General features: G+C 34.4%; 3 protein-coding genes across 4 annotated transcripts; 2 read left to right on the top strand and 1 right to left on the bottom strand.

The window, feature by feature from the left end:
* Positions 1-297: 297 nt before the first annotated feature.
* LOC21396687 (probable WRKY transcription factor 40) lies at positions 298-2483 on the top strand. Its single transcript, XM_010093895.2, has 5 exons — positions 298-662; positions 799-858; positions 1073-1405; positions 1503-1619; positions 1768-2483. Exons 1-5 carry the CDS (start codon positions 585-587, stop codon positions 2116-2118), a joined length of 939 nt encoding a protein of 312 aa, XP_010092197.1. The 5' UTR covers positions 298-584; the 3' UTR covers positions 2119-2483.
* A 542-nt stretch (positions 2484-3025) lies between these two features.
* On the bottom strand, positions 3026-6798 carry LOC21396688 (probable GMP synthase [glutamine-hydrolyzing]). Of its 2 annotated transcripts, XM_024162882.1 has the most exons (6): positions 6698-6798; positions 5956-6600; positions 4567-4624; positions 4387-4470; positions 4088-4229; positions 3026-3798 (listed from the first exon to the last, which is right to left on the bottom strand). In XM_024162882.1, the coding sequence occupies exons 2-6, from the start codon at positions 6476-6478 to the stop codon at positions 3439-3441; spliced, it is 1167 nt and encodes a 388-aa protein (XP_024018650.1). In that variant the 5' UTR covers positions 6479-6600; positions 6698-6798; the 3' UTR covers positions 3026-3438. The 2 variants fall into 2 exon arrangements, with proteins under 2 accessions (XP_024018650.1, XP_024018649.1); XM_024162881.1 differs by having other exon boundaries at positions 5956-6798.
* A 1796-nt stretch (positions 6799-8594) lies between these two features.
* LOC21396689 (photosynthetic NDH subunit of subcomplex B 1, chloroplastic) lies at positions 8595-12323 on the top strand. The gene is made up of 6 exons (XM_024162889.1): positions 8595-9234; positions 10321-10511; positions 10658-10915; positions 11011-11116; positions 11315-11400; positions 12013-12323. Exons 1-6 carry the CDS (start codon positions 8641-8643, stop codon positions 12176-12178), a joined length of 1401 nt encoding a protein of 466 aa, XP_024018657.1. The 5' UTR covers positions 8595-8640; the 3' UTR covers positions 12179-12323.
* The last annotated feature ends 12417 nt before the right edge of the window (positions 12324-24740 follow it).

Below are 24740 nucleotides of genomic sequence, written 5' to 3' on the forward strand. Positions count from 1 at the left end.
GTTTCACCAAACAAGAGTAATATAATAATATTAGAATAAATAAATAAAAAGAAAGCACAAAAGAAAATAATTATTTCAATGGTAGGCGTGACTTTGAATTTTGGACAAGAATTTCAACGGTGACCGACATGACACAACCAATAGCTAGTCTTCTTCTATCTATATAATAAAATAATATACACATATACATAAATACAATACACCGCACACCAATACAACCAGTAACTTCAACTATACATATTTAGGCCTCGTTATTTACTCATATATATATATATATATATATATTGTACAAAAGAGCCTCGTGCCAGCTCTACAACAGATATTCATCTCTCTCTCTCTCTCTCGACCAAGTTTCCTGAGTTGAGATTTCGTTGCTATATATACACTTCCATTTTGGTACTTTGACACAAAAATATTTGTGCGGTACCGCTTGAAACTTCATCTGGGTGTTTTGTACCAAGATTTGCAGAGAGACAACAACAACAACTGGTTTGCTTGATTTTCTTGGTCAATTTGAGGCAGTTGGTGCTTGGAATTTGGTTGGAGACAATAAGGAAAAGTTGATCCAATCTTTTTCGACGGCTATGGATTATTCTTCTGCTTTCGTTGATACTTCTTTGGATTTGAATTCTAAGCCTCTCCGATTAATGGAGGATGCTCCGGTAGGTAGAAAGCACATACATATACATATACATACACACAAACACACATATATATGGGTGTAGTTTGGCATGCCCAAAAGCTTTATGATAGATTGTTTGAGTTAAAATTTTCTGAATTTGGAAATTTTTCTTTCAGAACAAAGAGGTGGAAAGCAAACTTATAGACTTCCAAATGAAGCTTTCAGCTAAAGAAGAGGTTAGTCCTTCTCTGTTTTGAGCCAACACCTATATGGATTTTTGTCATTAAAATGTTTCTTTCATGTTTTCTATGTCAAGATCACGATGAGATATATCTGGGTTTGGATTAATATGTAGTTCTCAATCATAATTTCAACTATCCACGAACATATCATAGGCTTGCTTAATTGTATCGTCTTCTGAAGTGCTTCATTTGTTTTTGGCATCTTCAGAATGGTGCTCTGGTAGAAGAATTGAAGCGGGTTAGTGCCGAAAACAAGAAGCTAACGGAGATGTTGACGGTGATGTGTGAGAATTACAACACTTTGAGAAGCCAGCTAATGGAGTACATGAACAAGAGCCAGGCTGAGAAGGAGCTTAGCCCCACAAAGAAGAGAAAGTCCGAGAGCAGCAACAACACCAGTACTAACGTCGTCGGAGTCAACAACGGAAACTCCGAGAGCAGCTCGACGGATGATGAGTCCTTTAAGAAACCAAGGGAAGAGCCCATCAAGACCAAAATTTGGAAAACTTATTACAAAACAGAAGCATCAGATACAAGCCTGGTAAGTAGATACAAAAATACAATGAATAATACTTTTGGTTCAATTTTCATTAATTAATTCAGATCATTTGTACTTACGAATCTTATTTGTATGGCAGATTGTTAAGGATGGATATCAGTGGAGGAAATATGGCCAAAAGGTCACAAGGGACAATCCTTCTCCTAGAGCTTACTTCAAATGCTCGTTTGCCCCAAGCTGCCCTGTGAAAAAGAAGGTAATTTTCTTATTTCCCATCGGAGAATTTTTTGTTTCATTTTCAAGTGTTATATGTACTAAAGTACTTTTGCACAGATTTCTTTGTTCATTTTCAAAAGTGGGATTTGTACTAATGTACTTTTGCACACAATTTCTTTGTTCATCAGGTCCAGAGAAGTGTTGAAGATCAATCAATTCTAGTGGCAACTTATGAAGGCGAACACAACCATCCCCAACCTTCTCAGCTCGAGGCGACATCGGGTTCAAACCGTTGCATGACCATAAACACGGTCCCATTTTCGACCTCCATTGTGTCGTCTGCGCCTAATATCACTCTCGACTTCACAAAACCAAAGGCTAGCAGTACTAGTGACACCACCAAAAGCGCAAAACCAGCTAGGGTTGATTCGCAGGAAGTGCGACAGATATTGGTGGAGCAGATGGCGTCTTCCTTGACAAAAGATCCCAACTTCACTGCAGCTTTGGCAGCGGCCATTTCAGGAAGAATTTACCAATAGAGCAATCCAACTGAAAAATGGTGAAAGGACGGCCAACAATTAGACGATTCCCACTTTTCAAACATTTGATAAGTTTCGAAGTTCAGGATGTTTTTCTGTAAATACCGCACCGGAAAATAGGCAAAGATTTTGATGTATACTTTTGAATACTGCTCAACTAATTGAGTGGGGCTAAGATTGTTTTCCAAATTGGAAGTGTAATTTGGGCGACTTGTATTTTCAGCCAGTTCAAAAGGTAAAAGTTTACCCATAGTCATCGGTTATGCATGGTTACAATGCAGAGCAGCGTGACAGTCATTGTCTTATATGGTCAAGAAGCCAAATTATATCAATCTTGAAATTAGCTTGAGTGGTTTTTAGTCAAATTACGTCTTCTCTTTGAATAACATGGCAATATATAATTGATTCGAGGGGATTTTGTGCGACGCGAGATAGTGCACATTTCTGAAACAAATCACATCAGTCATTAATTTTGTGTGTAAAGAATATATTAGCTAAAAAAAATGAAACAACAATATGCAAATGTTATAAAAATATATGAAAGTTGATAGTTTAGAAATGCACACTATTGATAAGTTGATTTGTTCAGAAGAATATGGTAGTGTATTTCTTATTCATATGATTACTATTTCGAACTCTCAAATCATATCAGTATCATATTGAACTAATAAGATAAGTAGGATAGTATAACAAAGCCTAATGAAGATCTGATGATTCAATATTAACAAGGTATTTCTTTTCATACCTTATCACAATTTTTATTATTATTATTTTAAATAATTTACCACTGCCACAACTCTAGGGGCGTCGGTGCCGGTGGTCTTGACATTCTGTGCCGAATTGGGCATAAACAATTAAGTTTAAATCCTCCCCCACCACAAAAGTATAGAAAGAAAAGAACAAAGAATGATAATTGGATACTTTGAATTAATGAAGTGAGGTAGGCGACCAAATGGTTGAACATTTGATCGTCTAGTCAATAATGGGTAACGTACGGTTTGGGAAGAACCAACTTGTTATATTATCTACAACGAGTCATTTGTCCTGAGCAAAGAAGGAAAAGAAAAATACAAATTGCCATTCAACTCGGACGATAAAGAAAAGAACAAACATCGTAGTTGAGAATGATGTAACCCTGACCAAAATAATAACCACCACGTCACTGTATTCAAACACGATAGCCTGATTTTAACTATTTCCTACGTACGTAACTATTTATACACACAACATTTTTCCCCACATCCACAACATCTCACCGGCGCAAGCCCTCACAAGCCAAGTGAAACAATTTGCAGTTCACCACGCAAAAACACTAGACAACTACTTCGAGATGAACACCAGTTCATCCATAGCTCTTGCCAGTACTCGATCAGTCGGTTCTCTGGGTGTTTCTGTGTTGTGGCCGCCATCTCTTTCGCTTGCTTCTGCTGTGGCTAAACATTCTTGGAAGCGGAAGCAACTGATAAGATGATCATTTGTGAGCCCAGCCACTTGCATGAATGAGTAGATGACAGTGGGCCCCACGCTGCGGAATCCCCTTCTGACCAGGTCCTTGCTAATGACCTCTGCTTTGGGTGTCTTGACCGGAACCTGGCGAGGATACCTGAATTGGCTGACTATCGGCTTATGATTTACAAAGCTCCATATGTACTCGTCAAAGGATCCAAACTCTTCAATCACCTGCATAGGGACAGAAGCAGAAAAAGGAAAATGTAGAAGATTCAAAATGGAAATGGCAAATTTGGTTCTCTCTTTTTTATTTTATCAATTACTTTTGGAGTTATACGGGTTTTCAGATTTACGGATGGGTAGGAGACAGCTTTTTGATACCACTAAATTGGTAACCCAAAGCTTTGTTTGCTAAAGAAACGATAATTCACTCCTTATTCAACACAATGCAACGCGTTTTCATCAATAATAGAAGTTATAGGACAAATAATTCTAAAGAGAACAAGAAATCGGTCCCTACCTTGCACATTTGACGTGCATTCTCAATCATTGCTCGCAGTTTTAGTTCTGACAGTAAAGAAGTGGCAGGGCTCCCCGGAGCGGTAACCTTTTTCTCATTCAACTTTGAAATGGCAACTGGGTCAAAGTCCAAAAAGACTTCCCTGTGTGAAAATGAGAATAACGTTATTAATCCAAGATTTCTCGAGATCTTATAAACACCAATGCAGAATTGCAAGAATGAGATAGCAAGCCATAGAAAAATATTGGCTACCAACTGCAGCACATTGAAGATGAATTTAATCCGTTGCACAACCTTACCTAAAGATATCCCTTTTGTTAAGAATCGCAGGCCATGAGAGTTCAGCCAAAGCACCTGACAGGCTAAGCAATTCAAAAAGTTTCCTGGATTTGTCAAAAATACCCAGAAGATGAATTAGTCACCAAAATATTCAAACTCTAGAATCCACAACCAAATCTTTTGGGTCGCAAAAGACGTACTTGTCATCGTGGACCGGGAGTCCCCATACCTCGTCGTGAAAAGTGATGTAACATTGATCTTTTTGAACAAAATGAGAAGCAGTCAGAAACTGAACATTTTAAAAGGAAAGATATTAATGAGATTTGAAAATTAATTAAGAAAATAACATATTAGTAGAAGCTAACAAATTCACAGAGAATTAGGGATGGCAAAACTGAAAGCTTCAAACTCTCAACTATAATTTGGAAGTTTCTAGTTTCAAACAACCTTTTATCCCAGCTTTAATTTCATACAACATTAACGTTTCAAAATACCCTGATCAAGGATTTTTGGGTGGAAATGAAGTCTTTAAGGTCTACATCAACAAAACATTGAACGGTACCATAAAAGGACCTGAGGTTTCATTTATTAAAAAAAAGAAAAAAAAGAAAAAGAAGAACAGAGCTTCTGTCCCTGCAGACCACCATAATTCAAAAATCCAGGAACATCGAACTAGAGCTTCACATCTATTTCGCATATGTACTTGGATTCCTTCTCTTTTCCCCCATATTGTTAAGTGAAAATTTGGACTACTTGTGTGAACTAAACAGGAAGGATAATGGATAACAAACGGGATAAATTGTATGTCATTAATCTAGCGGAAGGCCATTGTCCAGTAAGCCCTATTCACTCCTTATAAAAGTACACTTATTGGTCACGGAAAACAGCCACTGGAGTACATGGTCCCCTTCTGATCGAAACAAATAATCAATGATTAAAACATAAATGATCTTGCAATTAAGGAAGGTAGTAACTAGTAACATCGTGTAAGATCCTCAAGAACACCTTAATTCAAACTTGAGAAGACCATCAGTACCACAAAAATTGCAAAGAATATTTTGGTTACGAGCAATGCTAGCAATTGCATCAATACGGCATGATCTGTTTACTCGTACTATGGGTTTGTCATCACAAATAGTCAACGAAATTATGCTCTTATGCATTGTGAATATGGATTTGTCAAAATGCTTTTGGCTCAGATAAACCAGAAGTTATTATCTTCACCAAAAGTAAGTTCTAAAATCCATAGAGGCTGTGCCCCTTTGAAAATCATTTTTGAATTTGTAAACATAAAAATATTAATCCAACCCTTTTCCTGCATTTGTTGTGAACAAGCATGAAATTCAATAACCTAACACTCCCCGTTTTCTATGTGGAAAAGGCAGAGATACAATGCACGGACAATACTCGGTGGGAATTTGTTGACCATAATCCATTGCAGGAAAAAGCAGCGGAATGAAAAATCTAAATATATAAGGTTTTAAGCGATGTTTTCCATTGCATTCCCTCACTTTCCCACCAGCCAAACACTTCTAAAGGCATGAAAAAACAAACAATCTAAGATAGAAGCAATAAAAGCACGGACTTACAGGCGTTGGGCGTAATCCAAGAGCATCGTTTCTTGCTATCCAAGCAATCGTCAGAATCCGCCGTTACCACATTACCACCACCGCCGACCTTATTCATCGATATGCTCTCGGTCTCAATTTTCTCAACCTTCTTCTCCGCCTTCAGACCGCATTGCCTCCTCCTCATCGGCGCAACGACGCTCCGCCTCACGGCCCTCCCGCTGTGCGACGAGTCCGACGACGACGCGTCAGACGAACACGAAGCGCTCATAGAGGAACCGAGCAGCGCGTGGTGGTGGTGCTGCTGCGGCTGCCTCAGAACCGCCGGCACCTTTACGCGTTGCCGCGGCGATGGCGACAGAGACGGCGAATGAGCCACCGCTTTCTTCTCCGTTTCTTGGGACGGCTTCTCGGATTTCTTGAGAGACTTTGATGCCGATTTTCTGGTATCCGCCGGTCTCGCCTTGTTTCCGGCGGGTCCAAGGACTGGTCTTGGCTCCGTATCGGCGATGTTCATCGATCGGAGTCTCGGCGGGCCCGACATTGCGAAAAGTCGTCTTTTCGCAAAATGCGCCGGAATTTTCGCCGGTTAAGAAGCTCGATTACCGATCAGACCACCGAATTTGAATGTTCCGGCAACAGAAAGTCTCCGATTTGGTGGAATCACTGGTGAGGTTTTGGAGTGAGAAACAAGTAGAGGCGTTAGGGAAAACCTTATGGAGCTATGGACGCTTTGAGCTGCATTAGTCGAGATGAGACTTACTGGAGTGAGGTGAGAGTGAGCGTCTGGAGGGTGAGAAAGTTGCGTGGGAAAGTGTGGGAAAATTCTCTGATGGTGGAGGAAAATTGACGGAAGTTTTTGATCGAGAAAGCGAAGAATCGGAAGGTAGAGAGAGAAGAAAGGAAAGGTCGTAAGGTCGTGTCCACCACTGAGAACCTTCCACGTGGATAAACTTTCGATTTTATGAAGACAGAAAAATATTAATGAAACGACATATCGTTTTCTATGTTTGAAAGCTTGCTCCCGTTTAACATAAGCATGACTCTCCATTTTTCCGGTCAAAGTGTAGTGTGTAAACTGTAAAGTTTTCCCTATAAATTTTTCTGTCTAGCTGAAAGTAACGGTGTGTTTAGTACGGTGGAAAAGAGAGAGAAAAAAAATAGAGTAAGGATTTTAAAGAGAAAAATAAAATTTTAAGTTGTTTAGTAGGGAGAAAATGAGAAAGAAAGGAAAATGAAAATTTACAAGACCTATTAATTTTTAATCCTCTCAACTTTAAGAAGAAAAAAGGAGGGATAAAATTTGACAAATAAATAAAGTGTAAAATAATAATTTTAATATTTACCATTCATCGTATCTTTATTTATATTTAGGTATTATTGTAAAATGTTTTAAATTTGACATTTTCTTTTCACTTTTCTTTCACAAACAAAATAAATGGTGCTAACATTTTTTTCAATGAAATAAAATAGTATACACCCACATTAACTATAATTAGAAAGTAATTTACATTTTTAAGGATAAATTCTGTAATTTTCTTTAAAAAAAATTACCGCCACAAAAAAAACATGTTTCTTGAAAAGCCAACAAATGCTAAAATATGTAAATATATATATGTGTGTGTGTGAATGTGTGACAGTCTTTGAGCTTTTATATGCATCAATATCATTGTGCGTATGGTTTTTTTTTTTTTAATCGCATCTAGTTGATTTTGTATTATGGAGACTTTGTTCAAAAACAAAAAAGAAGAAGAAGACAATTAATAAATAAAGGTATATGTACTTGCAATGTTTTTAAAAAGGAAATATGACTTAATAGTTCAAAGAGATTGTAAATCAAATCAAGACTAAAATTAAGTGGAATATGAGAGGGGTATTATAAAAATTAATCTATAAAAAGATAGAGTTTTTAAACTTTTATTAGAGAAATATTAACTAGTGGGAACATTTATAAATTTTTAGAGTGTAAATATAACTACTCGTCTCTTAATTAGAACTGGGCCAATAATTATAAGTGGGACTAAATTGGTAAAGGATTGAGCCGACACTTCCCACAATATGGGTGACCATAAGAACTGATAAAGTCGTTAGGCCAATTGAACCCACAACCGAATCTATGCCATATGTGAATTAGCAGTCACTCCAAATCGATATCAAACTTTCAATGTGACAAGAGTTTCGATTTTACGTTCTCAGGCGCAGTTCTAAACTAGGGGAAAGCATTAATAAAATGATGCCATTTTACCTATTACATGCTAATCCAAAAACAACACTAATTCAATTATTACTAGACTAAAATTACGACCACATGCTCTATGTCATGCTTCAAAGTTCAAAGTTAGATTATGTGTCATTTTTCGAAGATATAACATAAATTTTGATACTTCAAGTTAAATTACATGTCTCTCCTTGTCCAAAAGTTTTATGAGGCTTCTAGTTAATTAAACAAAATAGCCCTTTCATGCTTGGAAGTAAGGTTTTTTATTTTTTATTTTTTTATCCTAAATGCTTGGAAATAAGCCTTGTTATGCTCCTTTTAGACAAAAACAAAAAGAGCAAAAAAAGCAAGGAGAACATGACCCCACTTATCCAACCAGCCTCCAACTCCACACACTCAAAATCCCAACGTCTACTAGTTTGCCTTAACGAACTAACTTCTCAGGTCCAACAAAACTCGCAGAAAAAACACAAAAACTGAACCCATCCATGGCTACAACTTCTCTGCTTCCCAAATCCCTCTCACCCTTTCTCAAGAACCCACATTCTCCATTCCCTCCAACCCACTTGACCAAACTAGCATTCCTTAACTCACAAGACCATCCTCATAATTCCAAGACCAGACCAAACAACCTCCACACCGCCAACGCCAAGAAGAAGAACCCCTGGCTCGACCCTTTCGACGACGGCGAAGACCCCGACATGGAATATGGCTCGCTCTTCGCCGACGGAAAGCAAGAAGAGGACCCGAGGCCGGCCGATAACCCGGACAACCCCTACGGGTTCCTCAAGTTCCCGAAGGGGTTCAACGTGGAGATTGTTCCTTTGGCGCTAAAAGTGAGGGGAGATGTTAGGAGGTGCTGCTGCATTATCTCCGGCGGTGTTTACGAGAATCTGCTGTTTTTTCCGGTAATTCAGTTGATTAAGGATCGGTACCCCGGTGTTCAGATCGATGTAATCGCCGCGGACAGAGGGAAGCAGACTTATGAGCTGAACAAGAATGTGAGGTGGGCTAATGTCTATGATCCTGATGATTATTTTCCTGAGCCTGCTGAATATACTGATATGCTTGGAGTTCTCAAGGTCAGTGATATATATATAATTTTTTTGACTAATAATACGCCTTCAAAGAATGATGGATTGTTGTTTAATAGATCCTGTTATTGCTAAAGTAGGCAAGTTTTATCTTTTCTCACCTCTTAGGGCATGTCCGTGCCAAATTAGTATGCTATTCCAAATTTTATCATTTAAGTAGGAAAATCGCTTTTCCATACAATGCTATCTTTTATGTTAAATTTGATAAATTGATATTTATTGTATTCGATGCCAATTTGGCACCAAAGATAGGATAGGATATGCCAAATTTTGGCATTTGATTCAAATTATATTAAAATTCAAAGAGTTTGATACTTAATAAACATAACAAAAAGTATATTTACCGATTCAAATAACATAATACATTGAAACACAAAATGTCATTTTCATACTTTCTTATTGGAGAGACACCACATGCATAATCGGTCTAATACATTTCAAGAGTCTAATTTAACCCAAAAGGCTAACCTATTAGGTCTTGGGTCCTTTCATGTATACAAATCATTTCACATCTTCATTCACTTTTCATGTGAAACAACACACACATGCAATTTTCTCAACAATCTCCACTTCATGTGTGTGTTCACCAAGTTCCCCCTCGAACCAGAGTTTCAAGTAGCCTACGCATCTAAGCATCACACTCCAAACGGAAGCCAACTCGAGCATGGGAAAGAGAGCCGAAACCATGCGAATCTACCAATGCTCCACCAAACTGCGGGAACACCAACTGCAACTGAGTGTGATCGCTTAGTCTATACGAACTATCAGCTCTGATACCACTTGTTGGGGAGACACCACATGCGTAACTGATCCAACATACTTCATGAGCCCAACTTGACCAAAAAGATTAATCTATTAAGTCTTGGGTCTTCCATGTATATAAACTATTTCACATTTTCATTCACTTTCCATGTGAAATAACACACACAAATGCACTTTTCTCAACATTCATGACTCCAAATGTAGTATTGACATTTACATTTGCACGGGACATGGTCTTAATAACTTAATTTTGGCATAATTGGTACATTATGTAAGAGTCAATTATAAGCTTATGTTGCCTTGCGCTTGCAGAATAGGTACTATGACATGGTCTTGTCAACTAAGCTAGCGGGCCTTGGGCATGCAGCTTTCATATTTATGACAAGCGCTCGAGACAGAGTTAGCTACATCTACCCGAACGCAAACGCTGCTGGAGCTGGACTGTTGCTGTCCGAAACATTCACACCGGAAAGCTCGAATCTCTCCGATGGAGGGTACAGCATGTGAGTTTCCTTGAATCATATATGATGTTTCCATATGAATTTGTTTCTGAAATGCATTGGATTGAACATACCCTCTTGGTATTCTTTAAAAAAAAAAATGTTATGCTATATATGCCTATATCAAAGATGTTTGTTTGATTTCTTAGGTATCATCAGATGGCTGATTGGTTGGGGAGACCATTTCGGAGTGTGCCGCGGCATCCCGTGCCCCCGCTCAAAGTCTCGATTTCACGCAAATTGAAGGAGGTTGTGGAAGAGAAGTACAAGAAAGCTGGAGCAGAGAAAGGAAAATATGTCGTGATACATGGGATAAAGTCAGATTCCAAGGCCACAATGCAGTCTAAGGGTGACACAGATAGCTTACTACCCATCCAAGTATGGGATGAAATAACCAGTGGTTTAAGGTACCTAATCAATCTTCCAGAATTTTATTGAATCTCTGGACTTCTAAGCCATAAAATCACATGAACTAGTGTTTGTTAATTTGTCATTCAAACAGGGAAATTTGGCCAGTTTTTGTGATTCCACATGAGAGAGAAAGAGAAGATGTGGAGGAGGTTGCTGGAGATGATGCCAGCATTGTGTTCATCACAACCCCTGGACAGGTTTATGTGAATTTCCGTCTTTACTTTTTGCTTTTCTAAAGAAACATAATTATCACGCCAATAAGAAAATGAGAAAAGAAAGAAGAAAATAATTGTTTCTTGATCCCTAATATAGTAGAAGTATTACATTTACATCCCATGTTGACAATTGACAAGACACTTCATCTTCACAATATTCTTGTAAACTTGTCTGTTTAGCTGGCTGCTCTTATCAATGACTCGGCTGGGGTAATATCCACAAACACCGCTGCTGTTCAACTAGCAAATGCACGAGAAAAACCAAGGTAAAGTAGGGCCCTAGTTCTTTGGCATCAATAATCTAAGTTTTAGACAATCAGATTTTTATCGAATCTTATTAAATTTGCACATTTTTTTAGGTGGTCTTCATGGTATAGCAATTTATTTTGCTCCACCGATGGGGTTTTTACTATTAGATTAATTTTTTAACAGTCAGATTTACAACAGGAATAGTTTTTTACAGCGTTTTGTAAATTTTTAATATGGACCTGCACAGATCTGACCATTAAAAACTAATCTAATGGTTGAAAATACTTGCTCCACCGGTAGAACAAGCCGTAAAGATTCTTTTTTTTATTATTCTAATATAATTATGATATGATCTAGATCTCCAATTGTTCAGTATCAGGAGGGTATTTTTCTTTATCCTGTCACATAATTTTCATTTCCATTTTACTTTCTCAAAGTGAAAAGATGTGATGCTTCTCATTAACAACTTTTCTAGCTACTTAATTTTTTCTAGTAAGAACTAACAAAAATCTATCAAACTGTTGAGTTCACTAGTTTGTAAACCTTGTATCTGCAATTTCGCATATATATAGAGGCACGGATGCATTTGGTGATAACTACAAGCAATTCGACCTTTTTTTTTTTGGCAGCATTGCATTGTTTTGTTCGGAAGAGAAGGCAAATTTGTTTGTTCCCAATGCAGAAGACAAGAATTGTGTTCTTATTTCGTCTAAGACGGGAAAGTTGATCGATATCGATGTTGAAGCTGTAAAAAAAGCACTCCCAGTTTTTGATCTGTCCTTAGCTCTAGTGTAAGAGAGAACAAGAATCTCTCTCTTTCTCTCTGTTTTGTTTTTTCTTTTCTTTTTTTTTTTTGGTTATTCTTTTTGCTTGTCATGTTTGGCCATCTTAATTGGTTTTGTATACAAGAATAAAAAGCTTTAATACTGATTTAACAATCAATTAGAAAGCGTAAAGTGATAGTTGTAATAGTTTCTCTACTTAATTAATCAACTTGGATCCATATTTACATCTAAAATAGAATATTTCCTCGTCAAGCATTGCATAGTTCATCACCTCATCATTATACTAAAAAACATATTAATCATTCGGGAACTAAACTTAAAAAAATAGTAAATTGCACGTTGCACCTTAAATTATTCATTTTTTGCATGTGCAACCTAAACTTTAAATTTTAACAAACGGCACCCTGAACTTTAAAATTGATTGCAATTAAAGTCTAATAGATAAAGAACGTTATTAAATTGACGATTTAAAATACGTGATTTGCATATGAAAATAAAGATCATTACTTTTCAAATTATGTTACATGTATATCTCGTGTCTCGAAGTATTCATTTGATAACATCATTAACTTTTAGACTTCAATTACAATTAATTTTAAAATTCGGAGTGTAATTTATCAAAATTGAAAGTTAAGGACAAATTGACGATTTAAAATACGTGATTTGCATATGAAAATAAAGATCATTATTTTTCAAACTATGTTACATGTATATATCGTGTCTCGAAGTATTCATTTGATAACATCATTAGCTTTTAGACTTCAATTGTAATTAATTTTAAAATTCGGAGTGTAATTTATCAAAATTGAAAGTTAAGGATCTATTATCTAAAAACTGAATAGTTTAGAGTACAACAATACAATTTACTCTTAAAAAAAATGTACGTTTGGCAGTATGAATTAGCAACCTCGTGTAGAGAAATCTTATGAAGGAAAACGTGGTTTGATCTTTACTATTTAGTTTATGACTCTGTTTTCTCAAAACATAACATAAAAGACAGTCTAATCTTTCATTTATTTGCCAAAAGGCGATTTTTCTTTACGATTCAAACTCAAAATTAGAGGTGTAGGTGTAAGATTACCACCACTACATTAGCTGCAAAAATTGCTGATAGAAGATTTCATTAAAAGCAGCAAAAATAAAAAATAAAAAATAAATAGAGAGATAGAGAGAGAGAGAGACTATTGTAAGAAACTTAGATGAGACAATGGGTGAGTCTCCTAATTCTAATTGGATGGCTTCTTGTGAAACCAAAAGGTTCTCATGTTGAGATTGATGCATAATAATAAAACTTGGGGACTCCTTTTGTTGGATGGCTGATGGTATACATACTTCTTTGATGCTTTTAATGAAGTTTTCCCAACGTGAATTTGCCGCTCCATCTAGTAGTACTATTGGTGAAGTACGAGAAGTACGAGGAGAGAGAGAGAGAGAGGGAGAAGGAGATGGAGTTTGGCTAGTCATGATGTAAGTACTGCAGGCTTGTACGACAATTGACACAATAATGACTACCATAAACGACATTATAATCCTCATCTCAGATACGAGTTTTTCGATTGTGTTCTGGTGTTGTTGAGAAGAAAAAGGATTTTTATTCGTGTGTATGAGGTATCAAATAATATGGCAGACTTTTTAAGAGTGTATTACATGCTACTACCAGCCTGCAAGTCATGTTTATTTATGTAGATTAATGTCAATGATCAATACAGAATTATTTAGTAATTTTAAGATATAGTGAATTTAGATGGTGCCTGAAATGAGGGCTTAAATCTTAAATTCTTTTTTTTATTTTTTATGCAGAATTGCTGGCGGTCGAATGAGGGCTGAAAAGTTAAATTATAAGACCAACTGAGTACTGACAATCGGTTCATTATGGAAGTTGACCCCTACGAATCTTATAAAGGTTATTGAAATAATACACGTGGTTACATGTATAATGTAAATAATTACACATCTAACTGCATTATAAGATTTAAAGTTCAAATCCTCCACTTTTAATCTTTTTATTTTGAAAAAAAAAAAAAAAAAAAAATACGATTCAAACTAAACGACACATATAATATGAGATGGGATATTCGGAGAAAATTTTTAGGAAAAACCCAAAAATACTACTCACTAAAGAATTGCGGAATACTGTTGTGAAACTTGGGTCATATAATCATGGTTAATAACTCTAAGATGATGTGCCCCACCAAAGAATTGCCAGTATATATGTGACTGGAATGGTTATTCTAATATTAATTTATCGGCGGGTATTTATTATTTTAATCGTTTAATGTTGATCAGACATTTATAATAAATTAGTTAGTTGACAAAAAATGTATCACAATTAATGAGATTAGATTTTTATCACGTTACGTCATTAAATTTATGTATTTCATAGATAACGACCAATGAAAATGCAACCATTAAAAACTCCTCCATGTATATATTTATGTATACATACATACATGTTAAAGCTTTTTATTTTTTTCCTTGTAGTTTTTAAATTAGAGACAATTAGAAACACCACTCAAAATGGTAAAAAAAAAAAAAAAGAAAAAAAAATATTTATACTATTCCATTTAAGATCCACTTAAAAATAAAAAAAATTATCATCCAATTAATAAAGAGAAAACAAAAAAAAATATAATGACACCCAATTATTTAAAATGACATAAATAATAGATCTGTGTAAAATCATGGCAAACCATGTAATTTTTCTTGTGAGATATTATTTTGAGAAAATTATGTATATTATGCCTCGTAATTCAATAGCCTTACATTTATATCATCTTTGTTGATTTCAAAAAATATTCTCGTAGAGTATCAAAAGGGTTATACTAGAACTCTAGTGAGATGGACACTATGCATGTAAATATAGTAATAAAAAGAGAAAATTTTAAGTTTAACCATTATTTTTTTCAACTCTTATATTTTATGCTACTATACAAAATTTTGATGTTACTATAGAAAATAACCTGCAGGTTATAAAAAGATAATCTATAGATTACGAAAATAACTTGTAGGTTGCGAAAGATAACCTGCAGGTTACAAAAAATAACTTACAAATTACGAAAAATAACCTGCAGGTTATGAAAAAATAACTTACAAGTTATTAGCGCCATGAGATAAATTTATTATAGTGACAAAAATAAAATAGTATTACTTTAATGATGGCATTTTTGGTTCTCTCTCTAATAAAAATTACAACTTTATGATAATGTTCGTTCGGCCACCTTTGTTGAGAATGAAAAAGTAATCTAGTAGAATATTTTTGTGGCACCAATCGTAAGTTTCAAAATCTGAAAGTTAGATCTTTTTGCGACATTCATGCAGATGCTCTAACTTTGGACCTAGTTATATTTTCAACACCCATAGGGGCATTGGAGAGAGAGAGAAAAAAAAAAAAAAAGATGATAAGAAAAAGGAGAAAGAGAAATGGTCACCGGCCTCATCGCATAATATTTCATTTCAATAATAAACATCATTCGAAAGTTATAAAGTTAGATTTGATACCACCTATGTGACATACATGTACGTTCTTGCCAACATGCAACGTGGGCTTACACAAGTCACAGACTCTCAGAAATCAAAATCGACGCTGAAAGCCACACTTTTCTGAAGCCCACGATAATATATGATCAATATTTTTTAGATAACTAAATATCCTATATAATCATGGCAACAAATTATCAATACCTTTTTGAAAAATAAAACATATATATATATATATATATATATATGTGAAAAAAGGCTTTGCGCACAGCCAAATACCTCTAGCGTGATTTATCACTTTGCCTGGCAATAATAAGCCAATAATTATAATAAAAAAATATATAAAATGTATAACATTGTGGACCGTGGATATCCTAGGATAAGTTATAAAATCTTACTTAAATAGTTAAATATATACCACAACAAAAGACCATTTCTTCATCAATCCCCTTGAATTTGGCAATTCAACATTACCTTTTCTCTCTCTGGAATCTGGATCTCTCTCCCTCTATCACTCCTCGTTTATTGGCTTATAATTAGGCAGACGAGGTCTCTACAGCCTCTTAATGATGGCCTGTGTTTATAAGCACCAAGAAACACAGACCCAGAAGATGGATCGAGTACGGTGTCGTTTCGAGCAAAAATCAACGAGACAAGGATCAGGAGGGCATTGTACTAAGGAGGGTTCGAGCTTGAAGAAAAGATGTATGGAGGTGGCTAAGGAACAACGTTCCAGGTTCTACATTCTAAGGAGGTGCATTATTATGTTACTATGTTGGCACAAGTACGAGAACCACTAATCAATTAATTATATATATATATATATATATTGATTAAATCTAATATTATCTTTTGTCTAGGTTTGCGTTTGATAATATGTAAAAGACATATATGTGGCAAGGCTCGCAATATTAAGCATATTAGACGAAGATGATACATTGCTATTGAGAGAGTTTAGTAATGATAAATATTGATTATATTGTTTATGGTTTTTGAGCTGCCTATTTAATCAAGGGGTACAGAAAATGAAGATCCAGAGCCATGCCACAAAAACCCAGGGTTTTAGTCGGCCCATGAATAAAGGAGTGGATTATATATGGTTTAATTTTGCCAGGGTTTCCCGTGAACAAAAACAAAGGTGTTGAAAGTGATCAGATTGTTTTTGTTGAGAAAATGAACAAGGAAAGAAAACATGAGATATTCATTTACATATTTGGGGGAGAGAAAACATATTAATTTGTATTTTAGCTGATATTAGATATGTATAGTTATTGGTATCTCCACATGTAATATAATTTCCATTATTAATCATGTGCTATTAGTATTTTTGTAATATATAAACAGGGTACAATGTAGAGTACGTTCTTAAATTATTAATTGATGAACGTAGTACTAAAATATTGACTTATATTAATTCTTTCTTTCCCACGCAGTTCAAAATGTAATTCTTTGATCTGTTTTAAGATCTTTTTAACATGACCAATATTTCTCATTAATTTAGGCACTAACAATATAGAAGTGATAATGAGTTTTGTACTTCAACCTTTTGGTTATTGAAGTAATCCAATGGTTGAAATTTATCAATTGTTTCTTCATTTTAGATGCACTTATTTAGATTAATCTACATAATTTATGCCTTTTATTCACACCTCACACCTTATTTTTTTTCACACCTCATATCTCTATGATGTCACTTTAAATTGCAAATCCTTTTTTTTTTTTTTTTGTATTCAACAAAAAAGTTCAAAACCTAAAGCATGAAAGTGCCGTAGGCACGATCCCATTCTAGTTTCTATACAGGGGATAAGGGAGAGTGGTAACAGGAAAATAAAATGTGCTTAAATTGAATGGTGATTCTTCCAAGGTAGCTTACCAGTCTCATCATGTTTATAATATGTCAGCCACAATAATTGATAATTTGTCTGTGAGCAGTCATAGGAAGCCCCCAAATAAATATATCATATAGACGCCCAAAAGAGTAGCTAGCCAGCATTAATTATTGAGCACATGCACATTATAAGACAGTAGACTTAGTCAGTTAGTAAACACTCCAAATCTTGAGTGACCATGTAACTGATACTATGTGTTTGCACACGCTGACAATCTCTGACTATATATCTCTATATATATATATATAATTATTGAGCACATGCACATTATAAGACAGTAGACTTAGTCAGTTAGTAAACACTCCAAATCTTGAGTGACCATGTAACTGATACTATGTGTTTGCACACGCTGACAATCTCTGACTATATATCTCTATATATATATATATCTTGTTGGTCTTCATTTTGGCAAATTATAACTCGAATACTTTTGCATTATCTGGGGTAGGGTTCAAGATGCATGCATTAGGTGTAACATTAATGCTCCTTTTACATTTCAACCAATCTTTGACCTACATTGGTTTTATTTCTAGCTCCCCGTTTGATTTGTTGATACGAATTGTATTGATTTGAACTAATAAATTGAACTGTGTGGTTTGAATTGCAATCTGATCTGGCGTTTAGATGTGTGCAGTTAAAGTGTAAATTTGAACAACAAATAAAATCTGGATTTGTGTTTTATCCAGTGTGGAGGGCAAGGAGAACGGGCATATCTTTGCCCTCTTCATTCTGTTACTTAGAATAACAATTCAAGTTTCTATCAAAAAATTCAAATTTAACTTTTTGTACTACGGTGTTTTCTCTTATAAAAATTCACTTTTTAACTCAAATCAGCAAAACAAACGGGGCCTTAACTATTCAAACCTTGATGATTTGAAAAGTAGATAGGGGGGAGGGGCTAAACTTTGTGATGGACAATTCCAACTTAGTCTGAACGAAAAATAAAATCCAGACTGGGTGCTTTCTAAACACATATTTGAACTTGGCTAACCACTTGGACTGAAAAATCGAGTCCGAATTAGTGAACCAAACAGGGGGTTAGATTCTATTAAAGTTTAGTCTAGTATGACGTTGTTTCCTTTTTGACACTTGCATCACTGTCACTATTAACGGAAAACATGTTTCAAGCATATTGTTGATGGCGCAGCAGCATTGTCTCTGCCTACTGCTTAGATTTTTGTCTTTGTTAATAAAGCCTCTAGATTACATGATCATGTCGTTTATGAAACTTCTCATTGGTCATTTTAGTTTTAGTTCTACTTTATATTCCCTTAAGTGATACGTCTAATGCTAGCAGCTTAGTTATAGGACTTGATAGTCCTCTGTTGAGTGTTGAGGGCACATATGTTTTGGTTGATTTTGGGTTGTAAAAAAATTTCTCTGAGGGTTCATAGGCTTATGGATATATGAAGGCTTGGAACATGATTCCATCCTTCATGATCTGAGATTATATATATCTCAGTTACAAGACTCTCTACGTCAATTGTACTACGTGAAACCTAGGTTTTTGACAATAATGGTAGAAAAATGCATGACAGATATACATTTATAATATTCTCTACCCAGCAAATGTATTCACAATAAAAGTATTGTGTCGCTACAAACCTTTGTGACCATTACAGAATTTGTACAATATTCTCCATCCAGCAAATGCATTTCACTGTTCATAGTTCACCATAATACTAAAACGTGAAATAAATTTGATAAGATTGTAAACTAATCAGTAATTAATCATACAGGTTTATAGCGACACAATAGAATTAAAAAACTTATTTATGCTCCCTTCATCATATTAAAAACTAAAAATTTAAATGTTTGATAAATTTTAACTAAAATAATTGATTAAAATATAACGATTTTAAAATAATTGATTAAAATATTAAAATAACTAAAATAATTGTTTGATAATATTTCTGTTTTGTGCTACTAAATGTTTGAACTAGTTAACTCTTTCACATTTAAAATTAATAATTAAAGAAATAATAAGTTGGAAGCTCGTATTATTTCTTAATATAAAGAAGAATAATCCATAACAAAAGCAAAATATTCCACTTTTTCTTTAGCACACGTACTTATAAGGGCATAAATTAAGCTTGCCCTGCATATCAGCCGCCTTAAGTATTGAATTTGATGTTTCAATTATAGGTACTAGTGTAAATATATGCTCAAGAATCTTCCCTATAGAATTGATGTATATATCACGTAGTGTTTTTTTAGCATCATAATTAGTAGCTCAAAATGACAATCATTGTAAGCAACTTTATTATTATTATTATTATAATTTTATATTTCTCCTCAAAAAGACAGAAACCCTTTTCTTTACGTATATAAAATGATCATATAAATATTGCTTAGTCCCACACAAAATACGTGTTATTTAACACATATAAATATTGCTTAGTCCCGCACAAAGTACGTGTTATTTAACACTGCAAGTCTATGAGTCGTAGGGTAATGTTCGAAGGTTGTTTTAATTATCCTTATATTGTTTTTCTTTTTCTTATTTTTTATCACAAGCACACACACAAAAATATGCCTTATCAAATCAACTAGATAAATAATGAATGCTTACAGAGGAATCAGACCTATTCTCTCTCTTTTTTTCGCTTGTATATATCAGTCACTTATAGCCCGTTTGGTTCATGAATTAGAACTATGAGATTAAAATCATTTTTGATTTACGTGTGTTTTTTGTGAGAGAAAATATTGTAGCGAATCATGAACCATGATTCGAATCAGAGAACGAATCCTCCAACCAAACGGGCTCTTTATTCTTTGGTAAGACGAAACCTACTTTTCTGTCCTTTTTTTTTCAATTGAATTCCTTTTTATTTATTGGATAAATAAACACCCCGAAGGCAGTAGTTGTCACTCCATTGCCAGGTGAATTTGGCAACTTGTCGATCCGATGTAGATAGGAAGGAATTTCAGGCAGATTCCAGTTTGAGATTCTAATTAATTATATAAAATTGTATAAAAAACCATATATATATATATAGTATATATGTATATGTCTATATTATACAGGTACAGATACAACAAACAGGACATGTTCTTCATAAGAATATTATGAAGAAAAGAATACATAAATCGTATTAAGTTATTAGATTCTAAACCAAATAATTGATTGAAATCTTATTTATGCTCTCTAAAATAATTGATTAAAATATAACGATTTTACCACACTAGTTCAGTTTTCTAGAGAAGAGGTTATAACTAGTGCTTTAACTTTAGACGGACCGTCCGCGACCATCTGAAAATATTAATTTTTTGCCCGATGCCCGACCTGACCCACCTGAAATTTTTGGGCCGCCCGCCCGGGCCCGAGAAGGCCCGTGGACGGACCTTGGCCTTGGCTGCCCGAGCCTGCCCATAATGCCCGAAATTTTTTTTTATATTTTTTAATTTTTATAATTATTAAGTTATTTTGTGTTAAAATTATATAAAAATTAAAATCAACATTCAACACACATTATTAACACAATTTAATAAATTAATTTTCTATATTAATTTTTAAATTTGTAATTCATAATTGTCTTGTTAAAAACCTTTCTAAGAAAAACTCAATTGGGATAAAAACTTGGTAAGAAAAAAAAAGTGCAATCATTTTGTGACGAATTATAAATTTTACAAACATATCAAGTCTAAATATACAATTACAATGTCAAAAGCAAATACATATTTATAAATTACAAATTTACAATTTAATTTGAAGCTGAAGGATCGTCTTCAAAATTAAATGTTAATCTATTAAATTCATCGATCCATTCTTGACTTGCCGGCGAAATTGTATCCTATAGACGTTGATCGGCACGATCCCAATCCTTAATGTAGACCAAAGCTTCAACAATGTTCCTTTACAATGCGTTTCGGCATTTCCTCAAGTATTCATCGTGTCATACTGAAGGCTTGTTCGGATGAAATAGTGGAGACTGAGATCGAAAATATATCCATTACTAATCGAGTTAGGATTGGCTAAGTTAATGCTTGTGCCCTCCACTATTGAACTAAGTCAAATGATTCTCTAGTACCGTCGACTACTAAGCTCTCACTGAGGTACACCATAAGCTCGTTTAGTGTTACCGTGCATAGTGTCACCTTATAATTTAGATAAACAATATTTACACTAAGCTATATGTTTAGTATTACTTTCATTGTTGATCTCCTCAATTGTGTCGAAGTGATCCCAAACTGTCGAGGTGTGCTTGCATTTCCTCCTGAAGGTTGCAACACTTGCAGACGCAGTGGCACTTGCACTCACCGCTTCTCCACGCCCACCACCATTGCGACCACGACCTCCAGTACGTCCACCAGGGCTCGGATTAGCAGATTCATGCGTAACAAATTCATTAGTGGGAAATTACTCTTCTTTCACGTTGTGTTGGGCATCAACGGGAATACCACTATAACTAATTGAATCCATTATAAAAAAAATAAGAGCGATTTGAGAGAAAGAGCTTTAGGATATTGTGATAGTTTTAGAAAAATTGTGAGAGAGATTTGAGAGATTGAGAGAGATTGAGAGGGATTAAGAGAGTTTGAGTAGGGAAAATGTGTGGGAGATGGGGGGTATTTATAGGGAATTTTTTGGGTTAAAAATTTATTTTTTTCCTCCCAAATTCGGATCCAACGGCTAATTTTTCCTGGCGGGTCCGGTTCGGGTGGGCTCGAGTAGAAAATCGGACAATGGTCAAAAAAATAGCCATTGGGGTCGGGCAGTTCGGGCTTTTGGTTGGGTCGGGCTCCAACGATCAAACATTTATATGTTGGTCAGGCTCGGGCTTCGGGCAAATCAAGCCTGACCGAAAAAATTTAAAAAAATTCCGGCGGACGTCAATTGACGACAATAACACAGCGGCGGACTCCGACGAGGTGTCCATTTTCAAGATGTCCGAGCTCGAGCCTAAAAAATTTAATTGGACGGGCCGGCATTTAGACATGCCCGCCCAACCTAAAAAATTTAGGCCTCAGGCCGGCCTGCCGGTCCAAAGTTCTAACGCTAATTATAAGCTGTTTCAAGCTCTTTCTATTAACAATACGTACCACACTCTTTCTTTCTTTCTTCTTCTTATTCTTCTTTCATTTTTATTTATTTTTTATACTTCTTATAGAAGACGCGTACCAATATTATAAGTTATAAATGTTAAAGTGTTGTTATCATCAAAAGCTATTAAAATGTCGTTGAATTCAACATATTGCATAGTCAGAAATGCTGCAACTTGATTGGACACTGGAAGCCACGTATATTGGAGAATTTTTTACTTAATTTGAGTTTTTAATTTATATTGAGATGTGATATTTTTAAAAAAATTTTAACTATAAAAAAAATTAAATGTGATATTTTTTGAGAATTTTTAACTATATAAATTTAAAATTAAAAATTTAAATCGATAAAATAAACCAAACATTTATATCCGACTCATGAATTTAACGATCATGTGCCCCCCACGTGTAATGGGCCGAGTAATATTTATTTCCCTTTCAAAATTAAAAATTATATTCTCGAAAATATTGAGAAAGAAAAAAAAAAGACTTTTTCTTTCTGCAGAATGATATATGTGGCCTAATTTAGTGTCGGAGCATTCTCATACGCTTAAACTAAAAACGTGAAAAATATTAATAAAATTAACTCTTAATATTTTTAAATTAATAGTATATATAGATTATTTCACATAGTTGAGTAATAAAAATTTTAGTACTTAAATTAGATAAGAAAAATTATTTAAGAAGTACATAATACTTATAATACTTATAAAAAAATGGTAGTAAAAATTTTTAAATATGTAGGGCACATTTGAATGAATACATATTATTTCAATAAGATAAATTAGAGAAAATGTGAGTGTAAAAAAATCGTAATTGAGAGAGTTGTTTGAAAAAAAATCTTAATTAGGGACACATTTTGAGAAAAAAATATTTTAATATATCATTTTTTATATAGTTTAGATTATATCCAAAAAATATTTTAGAAGGGACTTATTTAAAAGAAAAATTAAATTAGAGAAAAAAATCAGTTAGGTATATTTAAAATATAAGGTTTAATAAGAAAAAATCAAAAGAACAATAAGAAATAAAATAATTTGAGATTGGATTTTGTGAGAATATATTTAAAATTTTTATTGATAAGGGAGGCATATATGAAAACTTTTTGAGAAAACATATACGAAAAATCAAATATCTGAAGCATATGCCCCGGGCCTCACCTCCCTCCGCCACTGGCCTAATTAATAAGCCTCGTGTAATTAATTACCGGCTAGAGTTCATCTCTTCTTTCCCACTTCCGGTGGTAGATTGGGATCTCTCAGATGTTGCCTTCGAAGAGGCTACCAAGACGAATTGATATCATGAGTATATATGAATTCCTTTATATCAAGAAATAAAGTGTTGAAAGCTTATTTTAAAACTTTCACAACAAAAGAGTTATTCTTGTTTATGGTCAAATGAATTGATCTGGTTAATCTCAAGTTGTTCTAAAGCTAGCCCAGGTTCCTATGAAGACCAAGTTTGTGGAGAAGATGGGTAGTTGAACGGTCGATTTAAATAGGATGGTTTTCTTCAAAATCTTTCTTAGCAATAGACGCAGAAGAGAAAAAAACTTGAAAACATTTTATTAGCTTCGGAAATCGAAGTATTGATTGAATGAAGAGAAATGGGAAGTTGAATGTGGGTTTTTAAGAACTAAGAAACGAATCGATGCTTTAAGAAAACAAAAACATTTACAAAACAATTTATTTTAAACTTTTCAGTGACATACAACGCATGCGTTTAGACCTCCTGGCATATAATATCAGGACATGTGGATCATGGGAATGACCCGCTCAGGCGAAAAAGAAGCCCTGTTTTTCCAATTATTTACATATTAAAAAATGTTGTATAACACTGTTGGGTTATAACAAATAGAAAGAGTATTGCTCTTTTTATTATTAACTACCTACTAAACTTTCTAATATCTAATCTTTTAAGCTTTAAATCAGAAAGTTAGTAATTTAATTCTAATTTCTCCTATTTTCTTTGTCTGGACTACAGAATACTTGAACTTAAAGTTTCAGTTGCAGTATCTAAAGCGGTATCAGTATACCAGCTAGTTTAAGCTTGTTTTCAGCCCATATACCAGAAATCGCTCAACTGCATTTAATCTTGAGAGTTAGGCGCGTTACTTTTGAAATTCACACTCTTCTCTGGCTTAGAAAAAGTTTTTAAAATCTC

Source organism: Morus notabilis, unplaced genomic scaffold (genome assembly GCF_000414095.1).
Source record: "Morus notabilis unplaced genomic scaffold, ASM41409v2 Scaffold410, whole genome shotgun sequence".
NCBI lineage: Eukaryota > Viridiplantae > Streptophyta > Magnoliopsida > Rosales > Moraceae > Morus > Morus notabilis.

Excerpts from the sequence above, each read along its gene's own strand:
- LOC21396688 (XM_024162882.1), bottom strand. The coding sequence starts at position 6,478 with ATGTCGGGCCCGCCGAGACTCCGATCGATGAACATCGCCGATACGGAG. Across the intron at positions 4,471-4,566 it reads CTCCCGGTCCACGATGACAA|GAAACTTTTTGAATTGCTTA; the intron begins GTACGTCTTTTG and ends TGACAAATCCAG. Across the intron at positions 4,230-4,386 it reads AACAAAAGGGATATCTTTAG|GGAAGTCTTTTTGGACTTTG; the intron begins GTAAGGTTGTGC and ends ATTTTCACACAG.
- LOC21396687 (XM_010093895.2), top strand. The coding sequence starts at position 585 with ATGGATTATTCTTCTGCTTTCGTTGATACTTCTTTGGATTTGAATTCT. Across the intron at positions 663-798 it reads GATTAATGGAGGATGCTCCG|AACAAAGAGGTGGAAAGCAA; the intron begins GTAGGTAGAAAG and ends TTTTTCTTTCAG. Across the intron at positions 1,620-1,767 it reads GCTGCCCTGTGAAAAAGAAG|GTCCAGAGAAGTGTTGAAGA; the intron begins GTAATTTTCTTA and ends TTTGTTCATCAG.
- LOC21396689 (XM_024162889.1), top strand. The coding sequence starts at position 8,641 with ATGGCTACAACTTCTCTGCTTCCCAAATCCCTCTCACCCTTTCTCAAG. Across the intron at positions 10,512-10,657 it reads TCCGATGGAGGGTACAGCAT|GTATCATCAGATGGCTGATT; the intron begins GTGAGTTTCCTT and ends TTGATTTCTTAG. Across the intron at positions 11,401-12,012 it reads AATGCACGAGAAAAACCAAG|CATTGCATTGTTTTGTTCGG; the intron begins GTAAAGTAGGGC and ends TTTTTTTGGCAG.